At 32.3% G+C, this 22,423-nt stretch overlaps 1 protein-coding gene across 2 annotated transcripts in view; it reads right to left on the reverse strand.

The window, feature by feature from the left end:
* Positions 1-22,423, reverse strand: part of Ent2 (Equilibrative nucleoside transporter 2) — a 1,033,466-nt gene that overhangs the window by 229,228 nt on the left and 781,815 nt on the right. For both annotated transcript variants that reach the window (XM_068363488.1, XM_068363487.1), the window contains one exon: positions 6,731-6,890. In XM_068363488.1, coding sequence (XP_068219589.1) covers positions 6,731-6,890 — 160 coding nt within the window. The remainder of the gene's footprint in view (positions 1-6,730; positions 6,891-22,423) is intronic.

A 22,423-nucleotide genomic window follows, 5' to 3' on the forward strand; every position in this document is an offset into this window, starting at 1 on the left:
TATAAAAACACCCCAGCAGATTTGAAGAGCCAATCAAAAGAGAACAGCTGTTAACTTTTCAAAGTGAATGTGCAAAGAACAAAAGAACTACCAACAAAAAAATATCAGAACTAAGATGCACAAGAGATCTGATGGGACGGCTGGCAGTAGTGGCTTCAAAATATGATATTGACTTAAGGACCACATTTTCTTACCCTCTGACACCTATACCATTGTCCATGTTCTCAACTGATGGCAGTATGGCTAAAACCAACAAGAGCACATTGCTTCAGAACCTTGAGAAACGGTTGAATCACCAGGCTCCTGAGACTGTAGATGTCAGCATTGTTGATGGCAATTTTATTCTACATACATTGGTTGGACAAAAAACATCAACATATGGTAGCCTTGCAAGATTGATTTTAATGAATGTAACTGCATTGTCAAAAATAAGAATTGATATACTGTTCGACACTTATGCTGAACCATCTATCAAAGACTCTGAAAGAATGAGAAGGAATGCCACAGATAAAGGGTACCTCATCACTGGACCAGAACAACGTTGTCCCAGAAATTTGGCAGATGGACTCAAGTCCAACTCATTCAAGCAGAGCCTAGCAGAATTTTTAGCTCATGAATGGCAGCGCCCTGAATATACCACACTGATTGGCAGTAGGATAATATATTTGGGCCATTTGTCAGAATGTCACAGCTTTCATGTATCACCAACAGGGGTAGTCATTCGAGAAGCCGTCCAGGATTTGGCTTGTAATCACCACGAGGCTGATACTAGGATATGTTTACATGCATACCATGCAGCTAGAGAAAAACAATCGAGAAATATTGTGGTCAGGGCTTCTGACACTGATATTGCTGTTATTTTGCTTTATCATGTCATAAAACACAAAATGAAAGTTTGGATGGATGTTGGAACAACTGGGAAGGACACACGGCGCTATATTGATATAACATTACTAGCAAAAGAGCTCGGTGTGGAAGTTTGTGGAGCTTTGCCAGGATTTCATGCCTTCACGGGCTCTGACTATACATCCGCCTTTGTTAGAAAAGGGAAAGTGCGTCCACTAGGACTACTTGAAAAGTCTGCTGATGTCCAGGCTGCTTTTGCAGAGATGGGAACATGTGAAAACATCTCAGTCACTGCTGAAAAGGCTCTCCAGAGATTTACGGCATGCCTCTATGGTTTTAAGGGAGATCAATGTCAGTTGAATGAATACCGCTACAAAGTCGTTGAGAGGGCATTCAGTCCTAAACCTGGCTGCAAAAATATGTTGGAAAGGTTGAGTGGTATTGATGGGTGTCTCATCCCACCTTGTGAAGCTGAGCTTTCTCAGCATATAAGAAGGTGTTCTTTTGTTGCTCGAATGTGGTCAAGTGCCAACTCAAACATGATTGAACAGGATCCATCTGAAATTGATGGTTGGATTTTGATGGAATCAAAATATGAGCCTAAGATGTTTGATGGTGATCAGATTCCAGAGAAAGTGGTGTCTGCTATGGATGATGATAGTAGTTCAGTGTCAAATGACAAAGAAATAGGTGATAGTGATAGTGAGATAGAGACTGTGTATGGTAGTGGCTTAGAAACAGATACTGATTCTGACTGTGATGACTAGAATACTTCTGATTTCTTTAATGTGAAAATATGTTTACCTATATATCCATGACTACTCTATGGTTTGATTAATGTTTATGGCTGTTGCTCTACATGCAATTATCGTTATTTAACTGTGTAAGATAAAACATGAATTAAAATGCTGTGTTAAAAAACTATGGAATGAAAAATTCAAATTGAACTGATTGTTTTTTTTCTATACACGTCTATGCGTGTATTATACTCAATATTTTATATTTTATTCAAAGCTAAGAGTGATTAGCATCATATGCTTTATTATGTTTCCCATATTGTGAACAGTAATGCGTAATATATATTTTGCCACTAACAAACGAGGCATTCTCATCAAGAGAGTAGCTCTTAAATGGCAAATGTTCAAATATATTTTGTCTTAAATTGTGTTTTCCTACTGAGTTTAACTAGTGGTAGAATCTATGAAAGAAATTACTGGGGCCTTATATTATGAAATAATACTGTAATTAAATAAAATTATTATTGTTTTAAATTTTCTGATGTACTGATAATTTATCTTTTGAGCTGTAGGAAATATTATAGTTGGAAGACAGTAGCATGCAACTCTTGGATTATGCGAGATGTTTATTAACAAAAACCACTAGTCAAACACTAGTGAGATAAGATCAAAGAATGCACTTTTATTTTGTAATTGACATATTAAGGTCTGCTTATAAGGGGTCTTAAATGTACCCTGTACAAAATTTTTTGGTCTTGTGTTGTATTTTTCCAATCACTGTTACTAGTGGTATCATTATTTGAAAGAAATTTGTTTGGGCTCAAATTGTTAAATAAAACTGTAATCAGGTCAAATTAATTAGCGTCTTAATTAGCTGATGTACAGGTAAATTGTGTCTTGACTTGTATGAAATGATATTAAACTTGGTAGATAGTAATATGCAACTGAAATTTTGGATGGGCTATGTTGGTTAGATAAAGTGCAATCTGGCACCAAAAAATGCCCATGGTAATTAATAAGGGGTCTTAAATGGCCCCCGTACAAATATTTTTGGTCTTGTATTATATTTTTCTCTTCACTGTATCTAGTAGTATCATTATATGAAAGAAAATAGTTTGGGCTTGAATTGTTAAATAAAACTGAAATTGGCTGTAATTAATTAGTGTCTTAATTAATCAACGTACAGGAATTTTTGGTCTTAACTGATGGGATTTGAATCCTTATCCAAGGGCCACTTGATAAAATGTTATTTGATGTTTGGGCTCAAGTTGTTAAATAAAACTAATTTTGATGGGGGGTTTGAGGGGCTACCCCTAGTCACCGTACAAGCCATGTCACTTAAGACTTGCCTCTTTGTAATGACACCCATAAAACGCATGGAATCCAATGCTCAAACCTTTCGGGCTCAAATTGTTAAATAAACTTAAGCTAGCTCCCGGTTTATTGGCTTTCTTGTGACTAAATCAAATGCTAATATCCATTAACAACTTGATGAATTATTTGGTGGTAGCTGATTCCACAAACCCAAAAGTTTTCCAGCCTGGACACTGATGTCCATGGTCCCACTCCTTGCTCACGGAGGTGTTAGGCTGTCTTTCATTTGTCTAAAGTTCTTCTTCTTGATGGTACACTCGGGCACACTATTCTATCTAATTTCTCTTCCACTTGTTTTGTTAAAGTTTTTTATGGTTTATATAGGAGATATTTATTTTAATGTTGTTGCTCCTCTTAAAAATTTTATTTTTCCTTGTTTCCTTTCCTCACTGGGATATTTTCCCTGTTGGAGCCCCATGGCTTATAGCATCCTGCTTTACCAACTAGGGTTGTAGCTTAGCAAGTAATAATAATAATAATAATAATAATAATAATAATAATAATAATAATAATAATAATATATCAACGGTAAGCATGGACTCAATTTAGATCAATAGAATGGAATCAACTGGCGTATCTGACCAAGTTATATATTTTCACCATAGACTTTTTCCTATGGAAGAGGTTTTGCTAAGAGATTAAATCCTTTCGGTTTCTCTGTATTGTGAGGGGATAGCCCAAGGCTTTCTTTACCTTCATCAGTTGCTGATTACTATATACACTCACCTCCGGAGAGAGAGAGAGAGAGAGAGAGAGAGAGAGAGAAGAGGCTCGTTTCATTTACATGGTAATCAATGCAAACAAATTTAGCACATCGTCCTTTCAATTAAACTCCCAGGGGTAAACAAGAGAGAGAGAGAGAGAGAGAGAGGAGAGAGAGAGAGTACACATTTTGACTACCAACATCATTTAACGTAATTATACCATAGGCTTTTTTATGTGATATTTTGGATTAAAAAGGTGTCAACAGTAGAAGATGAAACTGTATCCGAAAAAAATTTACTCGGAAAAAAAAGAAAAAAAAAGAAAAAAAAAAGAGAGGAAGAGATAGAAGAAGAAGAAGAAGAAGAAGAAGAAGAACAACAACAACAACAACAACAACAACAACAACAACACCAACAACAACAACAACAACAAAATTGAGACATCCCAAAACTTATGAATCGAAAAGGCAACCAATATTATAATATGTTAAAGCATAATGCGATATGCACATGGTAAATCAAGTGAAAATTAGTGATTGTATCGATCAATGAAAATAAAGAAAAATTAAACCATATTTTAAGCTAAAATTAGTACAAAATAACAATACAATTTTAGACGAGCACCAACGTAATTAGCTGAATGGAAACTAAACTAGTCTATTCCTTTCCATTTACAACACCATCATAATTAAATATAATGACCTTTTAATTTACTATAGGACTTTTTATGACAATAAAAGCTTAATAGGGAAAAATTTTATACAGAATTTTAGGACATACAACTAGAATCATGTGGCCAATCGCCAAAATACTCACTACCAAGAAGAAAAGAGCTCTTAGTAAGAATAATTTGCACAGGAACATTTGAGATAAAGAAAACAACGGTTATATTGTCACAGGTCTGTTAGAAATGCAATAGTCTTCATCTTCCAACATAAAAATACTGGCAGCCTTTAGAAAATATTTACTCAAACCTATAATCACATGCAGATAAAAGAAATTTATGAATTTCTTTGCATATGATAACTCTATTAAAAGACAAACTTCCCAGAATGCAAATAGACAATTAGTTAAAAGCGAATGAAGACATAAAGCCAGGAAGGAGTCTCTGTGAGATAAAAGCACCCGCTACCCTTTGATTTACAAAACATGAGGACGAACTTTCAGAAATCAAAGGGATTTATGTTAACCAAATCAGACGTTCCACAGAGAGAAAGGAGAAGGTTGAAATAATGAATGTATGAAAGTCAGCTGCACTGAACGAAAATTGATTCGCCATAATAGTTCAATGATCTTTGTTTTCATAATAAGTTTGAAATAAAATGAATTACTACATGCATGTCTATTTAGCGATGACCGGCAATGTCAGACTAAGTTAGAACAGCTCTCTCTCTCTCTCTCTCTCTCTCTCTCTCTCTCTCTATATATATATATATATATATAAATATATATATATACACTGTATATATACAGTATACACTATATATACACATATACACTATATATATATATATATATATATTTTATATACAAGGATTAACTTTCTGAATAAAAATGCATCTTTACCATAATTTCTATGTCAATACCCATAAGATAAAACAAATGATATTACCCACTATCAAGTTTAATAAAACAATCAAACTACTTGATGCAGCCTACCATTAATTAATATTCATAACTCATCTAGAAATAAAATTATTCCCGTAATAACTTAAAACACAAGAGAGCATAATAAACTCATCACTTATCTGTCACAATCCTTCCCACGGTTTCCCTGCCTCTCTGGGGGATAAAGCTAAACACTGGCCGTTAGGAAGCTAACTGCAGAGCAGTTCCATTCTTTCCCCTTGTATCCCAAGAGCAGGGAAAGGGCCCATTACGGGACGAGGGAGCAATAGATATCCGCAAAATCCTAATGAGGTCATAAATCCTCATCCTTCACCATTCATGAGGATGTCCAGATGGCGTTTCGTAATCGAGGACAAACGAGGATTCTCTTGGAAAGGAGGGTTATAGAGATCGAGGATAACTGGGATTAGAAAGGGAGAAGAAGAGAAAAGGGGAATATGAGAGGAGGAATAGAGAAAGGAAGGGAGATGTATCTAAATTAACAACATGAAATGTGTGGGTGTGTCTCAAAGAAGGACAGAGTTCTTCCAAGAGCAACCGAAGCCAAGAAATGAATCCATTTAGTAACAGAAATAAGAAACAAGACCAAATGTAAGGGAAATCTTTTGATACAGAGACAATAGAACGGCACAATGCAACTAGAGTACAGTCACATTTCCAAAACTTCTAAGGGGCCAATTGCTATCACACACGTGTATATATATATATATATATGTATATATATATATACATACATATATATATATATATATAGCTAATAATACTGAAACAATAGCTGAAAGTAATTTTGATATCATATAGTATTCTTACAATAAAACCAAATCCATCACAAAATGAGAAAAAGGAGAAAAATCTTCATATACCCCGTATGGGTACATAACTGAATAATCTATATAGTAACAGAAAACCAACACGTGCCGTAGCCACTAGAGTTTATATTTTTCTGAGATATTCAAGAAAAACGAAAACCAAATTTATTACTAAAAAGTCAGATATCCTTTGTAATGTAGAGTAATAGGGTATTAACACATTACAAGGATTTACACAGGCTTGAATTGACCGTATGAAAAATATACATAAAGGCTCAAAAATAAAATAAAACGATAAAGGGTTAAAAAACTGAAAAAGTTTTACAGAGTATTTCAGGAAATATATAGATAAAATAAGCAAATAAACATTTCCACATATTTACTCGAAAGATGTGAAAAAAGAAAGAATAATTCCTTATTCTCAATTCTCTTCTCTGACTTAAAAATTGATAAATAAATAAACGAACTCGAATTTCTTCCTAATAAATCATTATAAATTATCATATCTTAAAAATAAGTTAAAGTTAATCAATAGCCAGAACATAGGCATTTCAGCAAATATAATCATGAGAGAGAGAGAGAGAGAGAGAGAGAGAGAGAGAGAGAGAAAAAAAAAAAACTTTTTGCCTACCTGTCTTTTGGAGGTTCCATGTCCACTTCGAAAGTCTCGAAGGTGTTGACATTCTTGAAGTTGAGCTCCTCCTTGGGTAGATTGGAGTTTTCCCAAGAGGGCGTAAGACGTACGGGCTCAACGCCCCCAAGGAACGGCTGCTTCTCCCCTCCTGTCTCCCCTAGAAAGAAAAAAAGAATATTTATTCAAAATATCAGTTATACATGTATACTTGGCACACAAAATGTTCCCAAGGACAGTTCCCGAGAGCTTCAATTAAATATATATATTTTTTTCGACGGTTATGTGTTACTAACTATATAATATATTAAAATGACCTAAAATAACTATGCATTTATGTTTTATATCATACATGAATAGTTCACGAAGACTACTGTATCTTGAGGAGTAACAAATTCAAGGTTCATGTAAAAAAAGCCTCTCCTGGTTGAGTTCATAAATCTTTTTTGGTAGCAGCCAAAAGAGCTGACACTTTTGTTTTCAATGAAATTAAACTACAACTAGATTTTTTTTTTTTTAAATCTCCCAAGCATTTTGTACATCTCCAAAGCAAAAATAAGTGGTACTGACACGAAAATCTGCGCGAAATTCATTAAAAAATAACGGTTAACCTTTGTAATTAAGGCTTCATCCTTCATTACTAGACACTCTAAGATCCAAAGAACAAAAACTTCATACCAGGAACAATCCCAGAGATAGATTAACGAATAAGGATATAGATATGAAAAAATCAAAATCATTCGAAAAACATTCTATGCATTCAACAAAGAAACATGTGCAGATTCCTATTAAAATTTCATGAACTTTTTAACTCTTCGTTCCTTGGGAATGCAATTACACACTATAGAAGTTTCTTTTCAATTGCTTTGATACACTTGATGCATTTGTCATCAATTTCAGATTAGATTAAAACAACACGCAACTGTTTTACTGGTCAACGAGACTAATATTCACAATAACTTAGTTATCCTAGAGAACAGATACAGAAAATGGACGCTCAACGGCGCAGGTAGAAAACGGTCTTTAATTATGTTTTTTTGGTGAACTATAGTAATTCTTCAACCAATAACATTCACAGGTGAATTGTGAAATTCAAACTAAAAACTAAATACTGTAAAAATACCAATTAAAGATTAAAAATAACCTTTGGAAATAAATTAATATATCCTTTGTAGCATTTTATTACCATATTTTTAATTAAAAAATTGTTGTTAACAATTGAATATTACAAAAACTTCAGTTGGGCACAATTCATTTCTAAGTAACGCTGTCCCCATACAAATGTGCTTTCCACTTGTTGACTAGTTCACGACCTTCATCTATAATCTATCAGACTGAATGTAAAAAGTTATTGAGAACTGAGAAACAAGTTATATAAAATAGGGATATACTGTACTCAAAAAATATTAAAAAAAAAAAACCGTTTCAGAAGAAAATTCCTAGCAGTCTTTTGCTTGTAGAGGGAAGAATTTAATTCTTTACTTCTTGTTTAAATTTTTTAAATGCAAGAAGAAATTATCTGAACAGTTTAAAGGAAGGTAACTAGAAATCTTTGCCATAAATTAATCAAAACTAAAAACTAGAAAAAAGTGGCAGCAACAATTCTGACATTTTACGTAAGTAAATCTTGAAGTGATTCAAGAGTACGTGGATCCAACCGATGAATATGTAGTTAGACAGTCCTCAATAATATATTCCTCTAAAACAACTGTCTTACAATTACGTGCATCGAGAGTATCTAATAAAAGGTTAAGTCTTTAATCATATAGGTAGGGTCTATTCACCAGTTAATTCTATAAGAGACTCGTAATAGCCCTAGTCTGATAACTACTCGTCATATGGAGACGGCCCTACAGTAAATTAACATATAAGGAAAATCTTGTGGGTAAATCAATAGGTCGTTCATTTATTGTGTTCAGCCTATTCTTATCAATTTAGTATAATTAATAATTCAAAACAATTCACTAAATCCAACCTGCTCTTGAACATCACAAAAACAGTTAGCATAAAACTAAAAAATATTAAATCAGAGTTCTTTATATGAAAGTGACTTATGCTAAACTTGACAGTCAAAACTTAACATCTACGTTTGCATTGGTAAAATTATCACTATTGCTACATGTTATTGTAGAATTCCCTGAGAGAGAGAGAGAGAGAGAGAGAGAGAGAGAGAGAGACTCTCGAAGCTTCTCAGAAGTCTACATTAAATATATAGCTGGACTTTGAATAAGATTTTTGCAGACTCTCTCTCTCTCTCTCTCTCTCTCTCTCTCTCTCTCTCTCTGTATATATATATATATATATATATTTATATATATGGATATATATATTTATATATAATGTATAAATATATATAATATACATACTCATACTCATATACAGACATAGACACACACACACACACATATATATATATATATATGTGTGTGTGTATATATATATATATATATTTATATGTATATATATTATATATATGTATATATATATATATATATATTATATATATATATATTTACAAATAATGTACATACATACATACATACAAGAGAGAGAGAGAGAGAGAGAGAGAGAGAGAGAAATTCCAAGTAGTAACTAAGCTAACCAGCTATCCATCTATCTACACACAGTATCTATCGGGAGACTGGACGTGGGAGAAAGGACAACTACAATGAGCTGTGATCAGGAAGTACGCCTCTACTAAAAATAGAATAGGGGAGTCAATTCTCATTTAGCCCAGTGAGGGGACTAGCGGTCTTGTGTAGATTGAAACACTCACAGCTATACACGATTTTGACTCAAATAATGATGATGCTGTAAGCTTTGGATCGACGTGAAGATACATTTGATATTGGATACTGGTCGAGTGTTAATTATGCATGAGGGTTGCATATTTAGTGCCTATGTACCAATTAAAGCTACATTAATAGCAACAATAATTTATGTAAATAATGGCTTAAACAATAACGCTGATTTACACCTCATAAAAATTATTCAAAAGTATAGTTTGCAGAAACCCCTTTTAGACAAAGCATACTACAACTTGTATATGTAGTAGAATAAAATAAATTTGTTCACAGGTCATTAATACACAAAATTCCCATTCTAATGATTCAATAAGTTGATCCAATAAAATATATCATTTCCAAAAATATCTTAAAAAACACAATGATCCCAAATTGATATAGTCATAGCAATTCCATCATCACTGATCACTAATAAAAGAAAATATTCGCTTTGAAAATACCACAGTCTAAAATCTAGCTAAAACAAAACTATGAATTATGACCAAGAAAAGAAAATGCCAGCAAAGGAAAGTAAGACTGTTTTGAAAGATTGTGTTCAAAATCCGGGTTCTGGGCTTAATACTAACACCTGCCGTCATTATGGAATAAAATAAAGAAATGTAATCAGTAAACAAAGATATCCTCGCACGTTAAAAAAGACATCTGTAATCATAAAGGTTAATTGGTAAGTACCTCTAAAGGACTTTATTTAACTAATAATATCCAAAAAACTTCTAGTTTTGTTAACAGCAAATGCATTCACAAAAAAAAAAAAAAAAAAAAAAAAAAAAAAAAATTGAATGACAGACATCTAAGAAACTGAGATAGTGCTCTAGATTAACTCTTAAGATGAGATAATTAAGGAAAACACAGAAAATTATAGAATTTTATAAGAAAACTTAATTACCGGTAAATCATGTTCTTGAAAAAAAAATGCAAAAAAATTTGCAGTGAGGAGCCAACATCACAAAGTATTCTTCAACATCAAAAAGCCTTTGTACACCATTATGATAGTAGCTGACTGTCTAGAGACACTTCATTTATTTACTATTTTCCTGTTGATTTACCACGAAAATTTGTAACTCAGGGTATCAATTTACCAAAATATGCCTAATATGGCCAAAAATTTTCTAACAGCATTCACTGTTCAAAATAAGATATTCACGTATCAACAAATGAGTGTATTATAGACTTATAACTAAAACTAAAAAATATATTCTCTGCAGGTTTATAACAGAATTTTAACTACAAATAAAACTATAAGAGAACGCAGATATATACTTACCTCTATGACTACTTGCATCATGTACCGGCGCAGGCATTTTTAATATTTATCACTGTATACCACTTGATAAGAAAAGTCACTACAAAATCACTTTGCACAATTAACTTCCCTAAAATCCTCACCGTATCATGTTCGATGCTTCATTATACGAAGCCAAAGACTAGAAAGAGTTCACTGATGTTTATTAGAATTCAAAGCAATCTCATCACTGGTGTGTTTTGTATAAAACGTATACCTGTAATAACAACACTTTCGTTTCAATAGTGTACTTATTTTTCATATCTTGGAGTATGAGTTGCATTCTTCAGCTTTATAAAGAAAAATTTACATTTTTTCTTTAATTTTTCAAAAAAAAAAAAAAAAAAAAAAAAAAAAAAAAAAAAAAAAAAAAACATTTTATACTGTATCACCACATCCCAATGAATTTTAGTTGGCACTTTGACGAAAAGCATTGCAAACGTAAAAGAAACAATTTAAATTTCACAAACGTAATTTTAAAATAAATAAATAAATAATTATCAACATTATTTAAATTGCATTCTGTCCTATAGCCCATTCCGTTGCGTAGTCCAATATCCAATAACTGCACTACCAGTCCATAGTGACAAAAAATAATATGTCAAATGCCGCAAAAATAAAGAAAATGTATCAATAAAACGAAACTCTTTAAGGCATCACTGAATTCAATTTATTCGTCAAAGTTCGATTGAAGAAAATTGATAGAATACTGAAATACCTATAATAATAAGGTAACATCAAATATTGTAATAATGATATTTTTTACAGACCACTCATAAAAGTATAAGACTTTTATTTGGTAAAAATTCCTATTAAAATTTCTGGAAAAAAAATAGAAAATTGTAAAAATACGAGAATCGACCACGTCCTAAGCTCTCTTTGTATTATTTCATTATGAAAAATTCTAAAAGAAAAAGTACGTATTCTATTTCCCAACGACATTGCTGCTGTTGCTATTATTATTGTCATTATCACTATTCAGTGATATGTATAATTAGAATGGTTAATAACAGGGCGCAGGTATGATCATGATTAATGAACGACTTGGCATGGTGTGATTTACATAATTTCCATGACCAGGAATAAATAATAAGAAAAAAAATCTCACGAAAAAATGTAATATATAGTCTAAAAAACACCACATACTTGGAAAATATGCAGAGCTTAAAGTATTGTAGGATTATGATGAATATCAATTATGAAATGTAATATGTACAGTATAACAAAGCATTAAATGCAAATATATTTCAGGAAATAAGACAGACTCCCTAAACTGTGAATGAGTTAGGCAGGGATTCTCTGTTGACTGAGCTGGTAACAACCACACAAAACTACAGCAACTGTATCCAGAAAAACAAAAGCACCCTTTTCCTACTACAGCAGTGGTACCTCTAAAAACAAAAGTTACCCCCTCCGAAAGTAACCTCCTCCTTTATTCATAAAAACAGAAGCAAGAAAAAAAAAAACTTGATAATAAAAAAGGGACTGGTCGCACTGCTGCTCTCGTGGCCAAATTGCTTTGGTACCTTACGCCAGACGGCAGTCATCATTTTTGGCCAGAATTTTTCGGTCCGGGACTAATACTCATCACGCGAAGCACCATAAGAGCACTTGGGCGAGATTATGCTATTTTTTCGCGTCTCTATATCAAGGCCGAGGTAATTTGGCCTTTGAAAAACCTAATGGAAATGGCTCTGCTAAATGGGCTCGTTCTAACGAATGTCAAATTTTTACGGGTGAAATTTTCACGTTAGGCTACTACCGCTGGATAAGCATAAAATAGAGTTAAGCAAAGGGTTATCACCCAAAATCAAAAACATTACGATTAAAACGTCTGTATTAAAACAGATTAGTGCCACTCATCAATATTTGTAACACGATGAGTTTAAATCAAACAATGACTAGGTTAAGTAAAATTTGGAAATCAAATCGCCTAAAATTACATATTAAAATCAGGCTATATATCAGTTTACTGAGATCGGTGTTACTGTATGGACACGAGTCGTGGAATAACAATGAAACAATATACAAGATTTTTGTATATTTGAGAACAAAGCCCTCAGAAGAATATTGTGAGTTAAATGTCAGATCAGGATTAGTAATGAAACTATAAGAGAGATTATTCAAGTGCCATATGTGGATAAGATCATGATGAGGGGCAGATGGAGATGGTTTGGACATGCTTTTCGCACTCCCCAAGAGAAATTAATTTAACAAACTTTCAACTGGTCTCCACAAGGCCCTAGAAGAGTTGGAAGACCAGGCTTACATGGCTGAGGACTATGAAGCATGAAGTGGGAGATGATGAATGGAGAAGTATCGATTTAAAAGCTCAAGATAGAAACAGCTGGCGAAATCTAACCGAGACCCTTTGCGTCAATAGGCGTAGGAGATGATGACAAGTTTCAAAATAGAAAAAGAACAATATGTACAATTAACTCTGCTCATTGTGAATACCTTAAATCAAACTCATACCAGTTACGCCACTTTTCTGTCAATTTATTAATGAGTACTAATAACCCATATGAATTACTCCTATTATTCTATGTCAGATAATGATCTACCTCATCTTTGCATTTAGATGTTTTTAAATAATATTCTTTTTGATACGGATTTTGATATGTTTTTACATCATTAATAAAATAAACAATAACTGCTGTAACCATGAAAGTTTGTCTTTACACGTACATATCACACACACCATCACTTCAAAGAAATTGCCGAAATAAACCTTCAAAATTCGGGAAAAACAGATAAGAACATTCGTCAAATAAGCGACGATGATAGAAAATGACAGGCTGCTCTCCCAAGTAAACATCATTGGAAGAAGCATTTGGGACCGGCATTTTTCCCCCAAACATTTTTCAGTTTGTGCTGAAATACTCATCACCGCATATGGATCTTACGTAATTTTCAAGTCATATGTCATTAATTGTTTTTGAAGACAAAAAGTCATGAAATTAACTAGATATAAAGAAAACTAATTAACTAATTTCTTAAAAAAAAAAATATTCAAGCACTAATAAGGCCAGGGGGAGCTTACGTCTTTTTTTCATTATCAGCTTTTCAAATCATAGGTCATTTGGTTTTGAAGATGAAATATTCACAAAATTAACTACTTATAACGAAAACTAATTTCTTTAAAATATATATTCAGTCACTAATAAGGCCAGAAACCTACAAAATTAACTACGGGGAAGATAAATCCCATACGAATTTGAGGGTCCTGCTTAAAGAAGAAGAGACATTTAAATATCAGGCTCAATTTACTGGAGACAGATTTTGCTAGGACAACAACATAAACTTTCCGTCACACACTTGTTACTTCTGATCTTGAAACACCTGCGAATCTCGGAAATTCTGATTGCCAACTCTCAGTATTTTTCAAGGGCAGACTGTATTAAAGGGACAAAACACACGTCTTGGAAACAATGAGTAAAATAAAGTCTTGTACGTCCTATTCAAATCTGTTAATCCACAGTATTTTATGGGAAAAGTAATAAAAATAAATCATTACTTGTTAATTTTCCAACTGAGAGAGGTATTATTTATCTTAATTAATTCTTACAAACAGTGCAAGTAAAGTAAATATTCTAGTCGTTAGTGTGCAAACAAAATGAAATAAACTAATTTACATTATGAGCATCTATTATGTCAAAATCAATAAAAGGAAAAATCTTTACTTGTTCCTTTTCAACTGAGAGATGTATTCTTTATCTTAATTAATTCTGACAAACAGTGCAAGTACAGTAAGCACTATTCTAGCCGTGAGTATGCAAACAAAATTAAATAAACTAATTTACATAATGAGCATCTGTAGAAATACCTAATTAAAATTTCAAGGTTTGATATAAGATTTTCTAAAAACAACCTCGGAGTGATATCTTGAATAAACATCAAAATATTTATTCTCAGGTGAAGTAAGTTACCTGGATTTCCCCCCAAAAGGCATTATATATATCATTTCGAAAATCAGATTAAAGCAGAGCAATATGAATTCAAATAGAAATTTTCATGAAATAGAAAGACAGAAGTCTAAAAAACAGCTATCATGATAAATGCTTTCAGATGCGCAGTGTAATCTTCAGAGATTTTCCACCAATAAAAAAATGACTGAGTGACGTAAGTATGAGTGATAGTAAGTATGTGTGGACAAGGGAAAAAAAGCGGTTGATAAACAAACTCGACACAGTGCCAAGGCTTTATCTTATGCTTTATCAAAACATGAAGGGTTGATTAACGCTCGTTTAGAGGCGGAAGATTTCAATTCCTCTGTAACAGAAGTTCTAGATAAGTGAAATTGAAAATGACATTGCTTGCTTTGAAGTATAAGGATTTCTTTAATGAACAAAAGTTTACGTGATAAAAGGAAGATAGAATATCTTACTTCATGGAAATAAATACCAAATTTTTCACAATAAAAGATAATTGATATCTTGTTTTAGAGTTGAAAACTTAGGGTCAGCAGCCTTAATCACTGCCAAACTTTGGAGAGCAAGTCAGTAGAGAGAACAATAATTGGCCCGAGCCGACTTCACGAAATAAGGTCAAGTTATAATCCTTTGCCTTCATTTCCTCATTTCATCTTAAGTCCGATCCAAGTTACAATTACCTGCCTTCGTTTTGTACCAACCGTGTGTCACTCGATCGTACATAGTAACGAAATTTCTTTTTTTTTTTTTTGTATATATTATGCTTTGTATCTTCGCTCTCCCCTCGCACTGATAGGGACTTGAATAAACATGTCTGTTTTTCTCACCGTTAACTGTTAACAGCAACAGTTGTCGGTTGAACATGAAATTGCCTGTTATGTTCTTACGTCCTTTTTGCCTGGAGTTTACGTATATATAAACGGATGTTCTGTAATAAAGTTACTCAGTTTCTTTCATCCTGCATTCTTAGTCGCAGCCTCTCTTGGCCCGTCACGGTTCCCTCATTTCATCCAGGTCCGATCAGCTACAGTGAAAAACAACTCAAAACAGCCTATTATTGAGATAAATATAAGACTTCAACTTGTATGGAGGACCCTCGCTAATGGGCCCAGAAAAGTCATGTTACAACGCCAGGACTGTACCACCGAGGCAAAAAATGATCGTTAAATGTCTGAAAAACGTTAGTCGAGCATCACTCATCAACAAAAATTCTCCATGTTCGTTACAAAAAGAGTAAAATATATTATGAAATATAATAAAAGACACGGGTAACATCTCAAGATTCCACTTAAGAATACGATACTAGATTACAGTAATCATTACAAAACAATATGCCCGTAAGACAGATGGAAACATGACCGTAAAACCACAACAAACTGCAATGTTTTAATAAAATAACAATTTGCATCTGAAAAATGACATTACAAAGGAAATGACACCATTCCATTAAAATCGAATACAAAGTATGTAAAAATTTGTGATAAAAAATAAAATTAAGTATTGTGAATTTTCACTCAACACGAGTCCCAGGTAGTTTCATATTCGTCTTTGGCATTTCCAATAATCTATCAAGCATAATAGACACTCAGGTGGGTGACTAATCATTAATACCTAACGCCATTGGCACATGAACCAACGCCATCAATACTATAGCCGCTGTACCATGGTCTTCCACTATCTTGGGTTAGAGATCTCTTGCTTGAGGATGCACTCGGGCACACTGTTCTATCTTGTTTCTTTTCCTCTTGTTATTTTCCAGTTTTTATGGTTTATGTATGAAAGATTTATTTTGATGTTATAATTGTTCTTAAACTTCTCGTAGTTTTTCCTTATTGCCCTTTCTCACTGGGATATTTTCCCTGTTGGAGCCCTTGGACTTATAGCAACCTGCTTTTCCAACTAAGACTGTAGCTTGATAGGTAATAATAATAATAATAATAATAATAATAATAATAATAATAATAATAATAACAATAATAACAATAATAATAATATTAAAAAATAATAAAATAATAATATTAAAAAATAATAAAATAATAACAATAAAATAATAATAAAATAATAAAATAATAATAAAAATAATAATAATAATAATAAAAATAATACCATTACTTGTAACAGGCCTTTAGAGTTCGGTGGGAGCTACGTGGGTCGAAATGAGCCTAGAAGCCAAGTTACCAAAAAAGATTTCGAAATTAATTATCATTTTCTAACTCTATTATAATCATTCTGTCGAAATCATACAGTTTAAGTGCTATTAAACTACAAAACCTACCTAAAAAGATATCGAAATTCATTATAATTTTTCTAACTATTCTAATAATTGTATAAAGATGATACAGTTTTAGTACTATTTCTACATAACCTAAATTTGAACAAATCCTAAAATTAATATCTAAAGGAGTTAAACAGCCATGAACAGTAAATCATTCGGGCATTATTCAAGTTAAGAACTCAGCGTAATTTGAAAGACATTGACTGGCCTTTGTCGAAGAGGTTATCCTTGAGTAAAACAGGTTCTTAGAATTTGAAATACTAAGTCTTGAACTTATTCAACGCCTCCAGTCAAGCATCACATACAGAGCAATTAATTAAATGGCTAAGCCTCTTGGTCAGTACGTCACTTAAGTTGAGATCTATTCAAATATTCTACCAAAGGCAAGTCATGCTACTCACCATCGCATTGCCCGTTAACGTGAATTCCCCTTTTTATTAAAGAGTTCATTTAAAATTAAGATATAGCTTTTTAAAGATATTAAAAAAATTCCCAAAGGAAAACTAAAAGAGACTATTCCAGAATTACTTTATACAATATTTAACTACGGAGTGTATAATTCTCTCTCTCTCTCTCTCTCTCTCTCTCTCCCTCTCTCTCTCTCTCTCTCTCTTACTTTATACAATATTTAACAACTGAGTGTATAATATTATCTCTCTCTCTCTCTCTCTCTCTCTCTCTCTCTTTATACAATATTTTACTGAGTGTATAATTTCTCTCTCTCTCTCTCTCTCTCTCTCTCTCTCTCTTACTTTATACAATATTTAACTACTGAGCGTATAATTTTTTTTTTCTCTCTCTCTCTCTCTCTCTCTCTCTCTCTCTCTTACTTTATACAATATTTAACTTCTGAGTGTATAATTTCTCTCTCTCTCTCTCTCTCTCTCTCTCTCTCTCTTACTTTATACAATATTTAACTACTGAGCGTATAATTTCTCTCTCTCTCTCTCTCTCTCTCTCTCTCTCTCTTACTTTATACAATATTTAACTACTGAGCGTATAATTCTCTCTCTCTCTCTCTCTCTCTCTCTCTCTCTCTCTCTCTTACTTTATACAATATTTAACTACTGAGCGTATAATTTCTCTCTCTCTCTCTCTCACTCTCTCTCTCTCTCTCTCTCTCTCTCTCTCTCTCTCATATGCTTTTCCAACTACTTAAGAGTTGTTTACTAATTCTCTCGCCCGAGATTAATTATAAAAAAAGTAATCATAACGCCAGCGATATTATAGGAGGAGAGGTATAATAGTTTAAAATGACGTTTTAATAACCTTAACCTTTATTTAAAATAAAAATAAATCATAAGAAACGTAAGCAAACTGCATTTACGGAAGAAACATGCAACGAATGTAAAACGATTATCAATATAAAAAAGCGGGAATGTAAACAAAAATCCTATTAAAATTTCCAGTACAAAAAATCATCACCACAGCAAAAGTGGTCAGCATGTTACGGAAAAATTAAGTTCTAAGAGGAATTTGTATAAATAAATTTTCATGAAACTGGTGGATATGAAAAGTGATATCATATAATAGTACTAAAATCGTAAAATAAAGCATAGGCTGTATCAAAATACACCATGAAAAAGTAACAGGCATAAAAAAACAAAAATAAATGAATAAATAAAATTTAGTGGAATAATATCAAGCCACTAAAATAACAGAATGAAAATAGAAGTACCAAGACAATTGCAAATAAAAGCAGCCTATTACTCAATACGAGAAATTTACATTAGATATTGTATTCACCATATACATGAATAATAAAAAAACAAAAAACAGAAAACACTAACACAGTTCAATGGGTGTAAAGCATTAAACCCACATCAATAGTGAACAACGCATAGTTGCCAAAGCCAATATCACAAACCAGTATAATCCATTTGGTGACATCGATTCACGGGTGCAGTCGAACTAGTAATGAAATACCGTCGGTACACAGTTCACGATAGATCTGCGCAAATTTGCTCATTAATGAAATGGCTTTTCTGAAAAAAGGACCATTTACTCGGATTATCACTAATGACTTACCGTGAAATATTGAGCAATGGTTTAATTGATTTAATACATTATGCTTGCGTCACCAAACTATAAGTGGTCAATTTCGAAAATACATCTGCGTACTTGAAAGATTTAGGTTTAGCTTACAAATTAAAGTAATAGTTCTTGCAAAAATATAATTATACAACTCGCAACCCTCAGCTTTCATATAAATACTATAAAAACTATAAAGTTAACATATCGCAGATGAACACGTTTATCATATAAATTAACCGATATAATAATCCAGCTCGTAAGCACTTTTTTACCTAAATTATCTATAGACGAAGTACTAATTACATATCAATCCATCACAAACCAATTAACGAATCCCCTATCAACTTCATCATTAGTTCCTTTACATTTCAGTCTTAATCTGGCAATGTTTATGAATGGGTTTTCAACACATCTTCGGCCGGCTTAATCATGGACCAAAAGCTGGTGGCATTCCATGAAAAATTTGGCTTTTATAAAATAAAAAACCGATAGCTATATTATCAAGGACTTTGATGCCTAATATCTTGGTCAACTCAAAAACTTTAAAAAATTAAACCTTGAATTAAAGGAGAGAAAGAAATATGAAATAAAAAAAAATAAAAAAATGAAATATACATACATACATATATATATATATATATATATAAAAAACATATATGTATATATATATATATATATACACATAAATATATATGTATGTGGGAACGCGAAGCAGGAAGAGGATTCTACAAGTTGATAGTCTGTATAAATCATGTCATCGAGAATTATTAAATAATGTTCTGCTCTTATACAGCTCAATGGTATCATTGAAGTGAACTGGTACGTTTGTTTCTAATTAATTCCGTTAATGAGCCTCACGATGTCTGCTGATTAATCAAAAGATACTTAATTCAAATCAGAAACAGTTTGGACTCGGATATTTTTCAGCGCTCTCGAATGTTAAACAGAAGTCGGGAACCGCCAGATATACCTACATGAACACTCGTATCGCTAACTCTTTAAGTTTCTTATTGGTACTCATATAATAAAATAAATATTAAAAAAAAAAAAATTTGCTCAAAAACCTTCAACACCAGAAATAGGTAGTAGGTTGGCCAGGGCACCAGTCACCCGTTGAGATACTACCACTAGAGATTTATGGGGGTCCTTTCTCTCTGATTACGGTTCATTTTCCCTTTGATTAAACATACACAGCGAATAATCTGGCCTATTCTTTACTTATTCTCCTCTGTCCTCATACACCTGACAACACTAAGATTACCAGATAATTCTTCTTCACCCAAGGAGTTACTGCACTGTAACTGTTCAGTAGCCACTTTCCTTTTGTTAATGGTAGAAGATATTCTTTACCTATGGTCAGCAGCTCTTCTAGGAGAACACCACTCCAAAATCAAACCATTGTTCTCTGGTCTTGGGTAGTGGCATAACCTCTGTACTATGGTCTTCCCTCTTTCTTGGGTTAGAGTTCTCTTGCTTGAGAGTACACTCGGGCACGCTTCCTGTCTTGTTTCTCTTCCTTTTGTTTTGTTTAAGTTTTTATAGTTTATATAGGAGATATTTATTTTGATTTTGTTATCCTTCTTAAAAATTTTACTTTTCCTTGTTTCCTTTCCTAACCGGGTTATTTTCCCTGTTAGAGCCCCTGGGATTATAGCATCCTGCTTTTCCAACTGGGGTTGTAGCTTAGCAAGTAATATTAATAATAATAATAATAATAATAATAATAATAATAATAATAATAATAATAATAATAATAACAATAATAATGATAATAATAATAATAATAATAAATAATAATATAACAGAAACAAATAGCTCTTAAAAAAATATAAAACTATACAAACAAAAATAAACAGCTTCATAATATAACTTTATAAATACAAAGGAATAATAATGTTTTAGAATAACTTTATCACAATATCTTTCGATAGCGAACGATTCAAGACCAAACGTAATTAATTCCAGGATTAATAAAGATCTTAAGACTGCACCCTAATCATATTCAAAGAATTATATTTACGTTGAAGTGAAGAAATGGGATGCATTCCTTACCCTAAAGATAAACGGACTGTAAATTGAGATATCTTATACACACGATTACTGTCCAAAATCCCTCCAACCTGTCACATATCTCTCTCAAGTGCTCAAGTGGCGTCAAAACAAATTTTAACGCGACAAAGATATTTGTAAGAAGTAATTACTGTGTAACATCCATTTTCCAATTGCAGCTATTTCAAGACAAGTCATGCGAATAATACGAAATCTGTTGAATATAAATACGAAATCTGTCAAATATATTTAGTTATATGAAATCTGCCAAATATATTTGGCTATAAAAAATCTGATAAACCATTTGTTTATACGAAATCTGTCAAATATATTTGGTTATACGAAATCTGTCAATATATCTGGTTATACGAAATCTGTCAATTATATTTGGCTATACGAAATTGTCAAATACAACTGGTTATACGAAATCTGTCAATCATATTTGGCTATACGAAATTGTTAAATACATCTGATTATACGAAATCTGTCAAATATATTTAGTTATATGAAATCTGTCAAATATATTTGGCTATAAGGAATCTGATAAACCATTTGTTTATACGAAATCTGTCAAATATATTTGATTATACGAAATCTGTCAAATATATCTGGTTATACAAAATCTGTCATATATATTTGGCTATACGAAATTGTTAAATACATCTGATTATACAAAATCTGTCAAATATATTTGGTTTATACGAAATCTGTCATATATATTTTGTGAAATAATTCAAAATACGAAATCTGTCGTTTTAAATTTAGTGAAATAATTCACACTAAAAACCATCTCGAACAAGGAGCTCTACCTAATTGAAAATCACCATAGTGTGAAAAGCCCCTCTATTCAATATCGCTGTTACATAATAGGCGAATTGGTCTTATGTTATTTGAAAAGTCTAGTAAGCTGTGTATTTCGGCGAGCAACAAATACGCATTTAATAATATATTGTTTGTAGCCTGATTGAATATCTTCGTAATTCCTTACAAAACATGTTAGCCTACAGCTAAGAAAAGCTAAAAAATAACTTTCAGAGTATACAATTTTGCCATGCTAAAGCTATCTGCGTTTCCGGTATGCTAAATGAAGTTTTCTCAAGTAAAAGAAAATTCTACTAATAGATTAATCTAAAACAATCTCGGTATGATAACATTTAGCAATAGTTTTCTCGAAGTTTCCTTCACACCCTCTGGTCATTAATTGTTAAGGACATCTGGTTAAACGTCCTGTCAGCATTGTAAATTTATCAACCGAAGACTGGAGTTTATTGACTATCCAAGAAACACTTATTTAAATAATTCCGAAAACTATAAGGA

The sequence above is a fragment of the Palaemon carinicauda genome, chromosome 40 (assembly GCF_036898095.1).
Source record: "Palaemon carinicauda isolate YSFRI2023 chromosome 40, ASM3689809v2, whole genome shotgun sequence".
NCBI classification, from domain to species: Eukaryota; Metazoa; Arthropoda; class Malacostraca; order Decapoda; family Palaemonidae; genus Palaemon; species Palaemon carinicauda.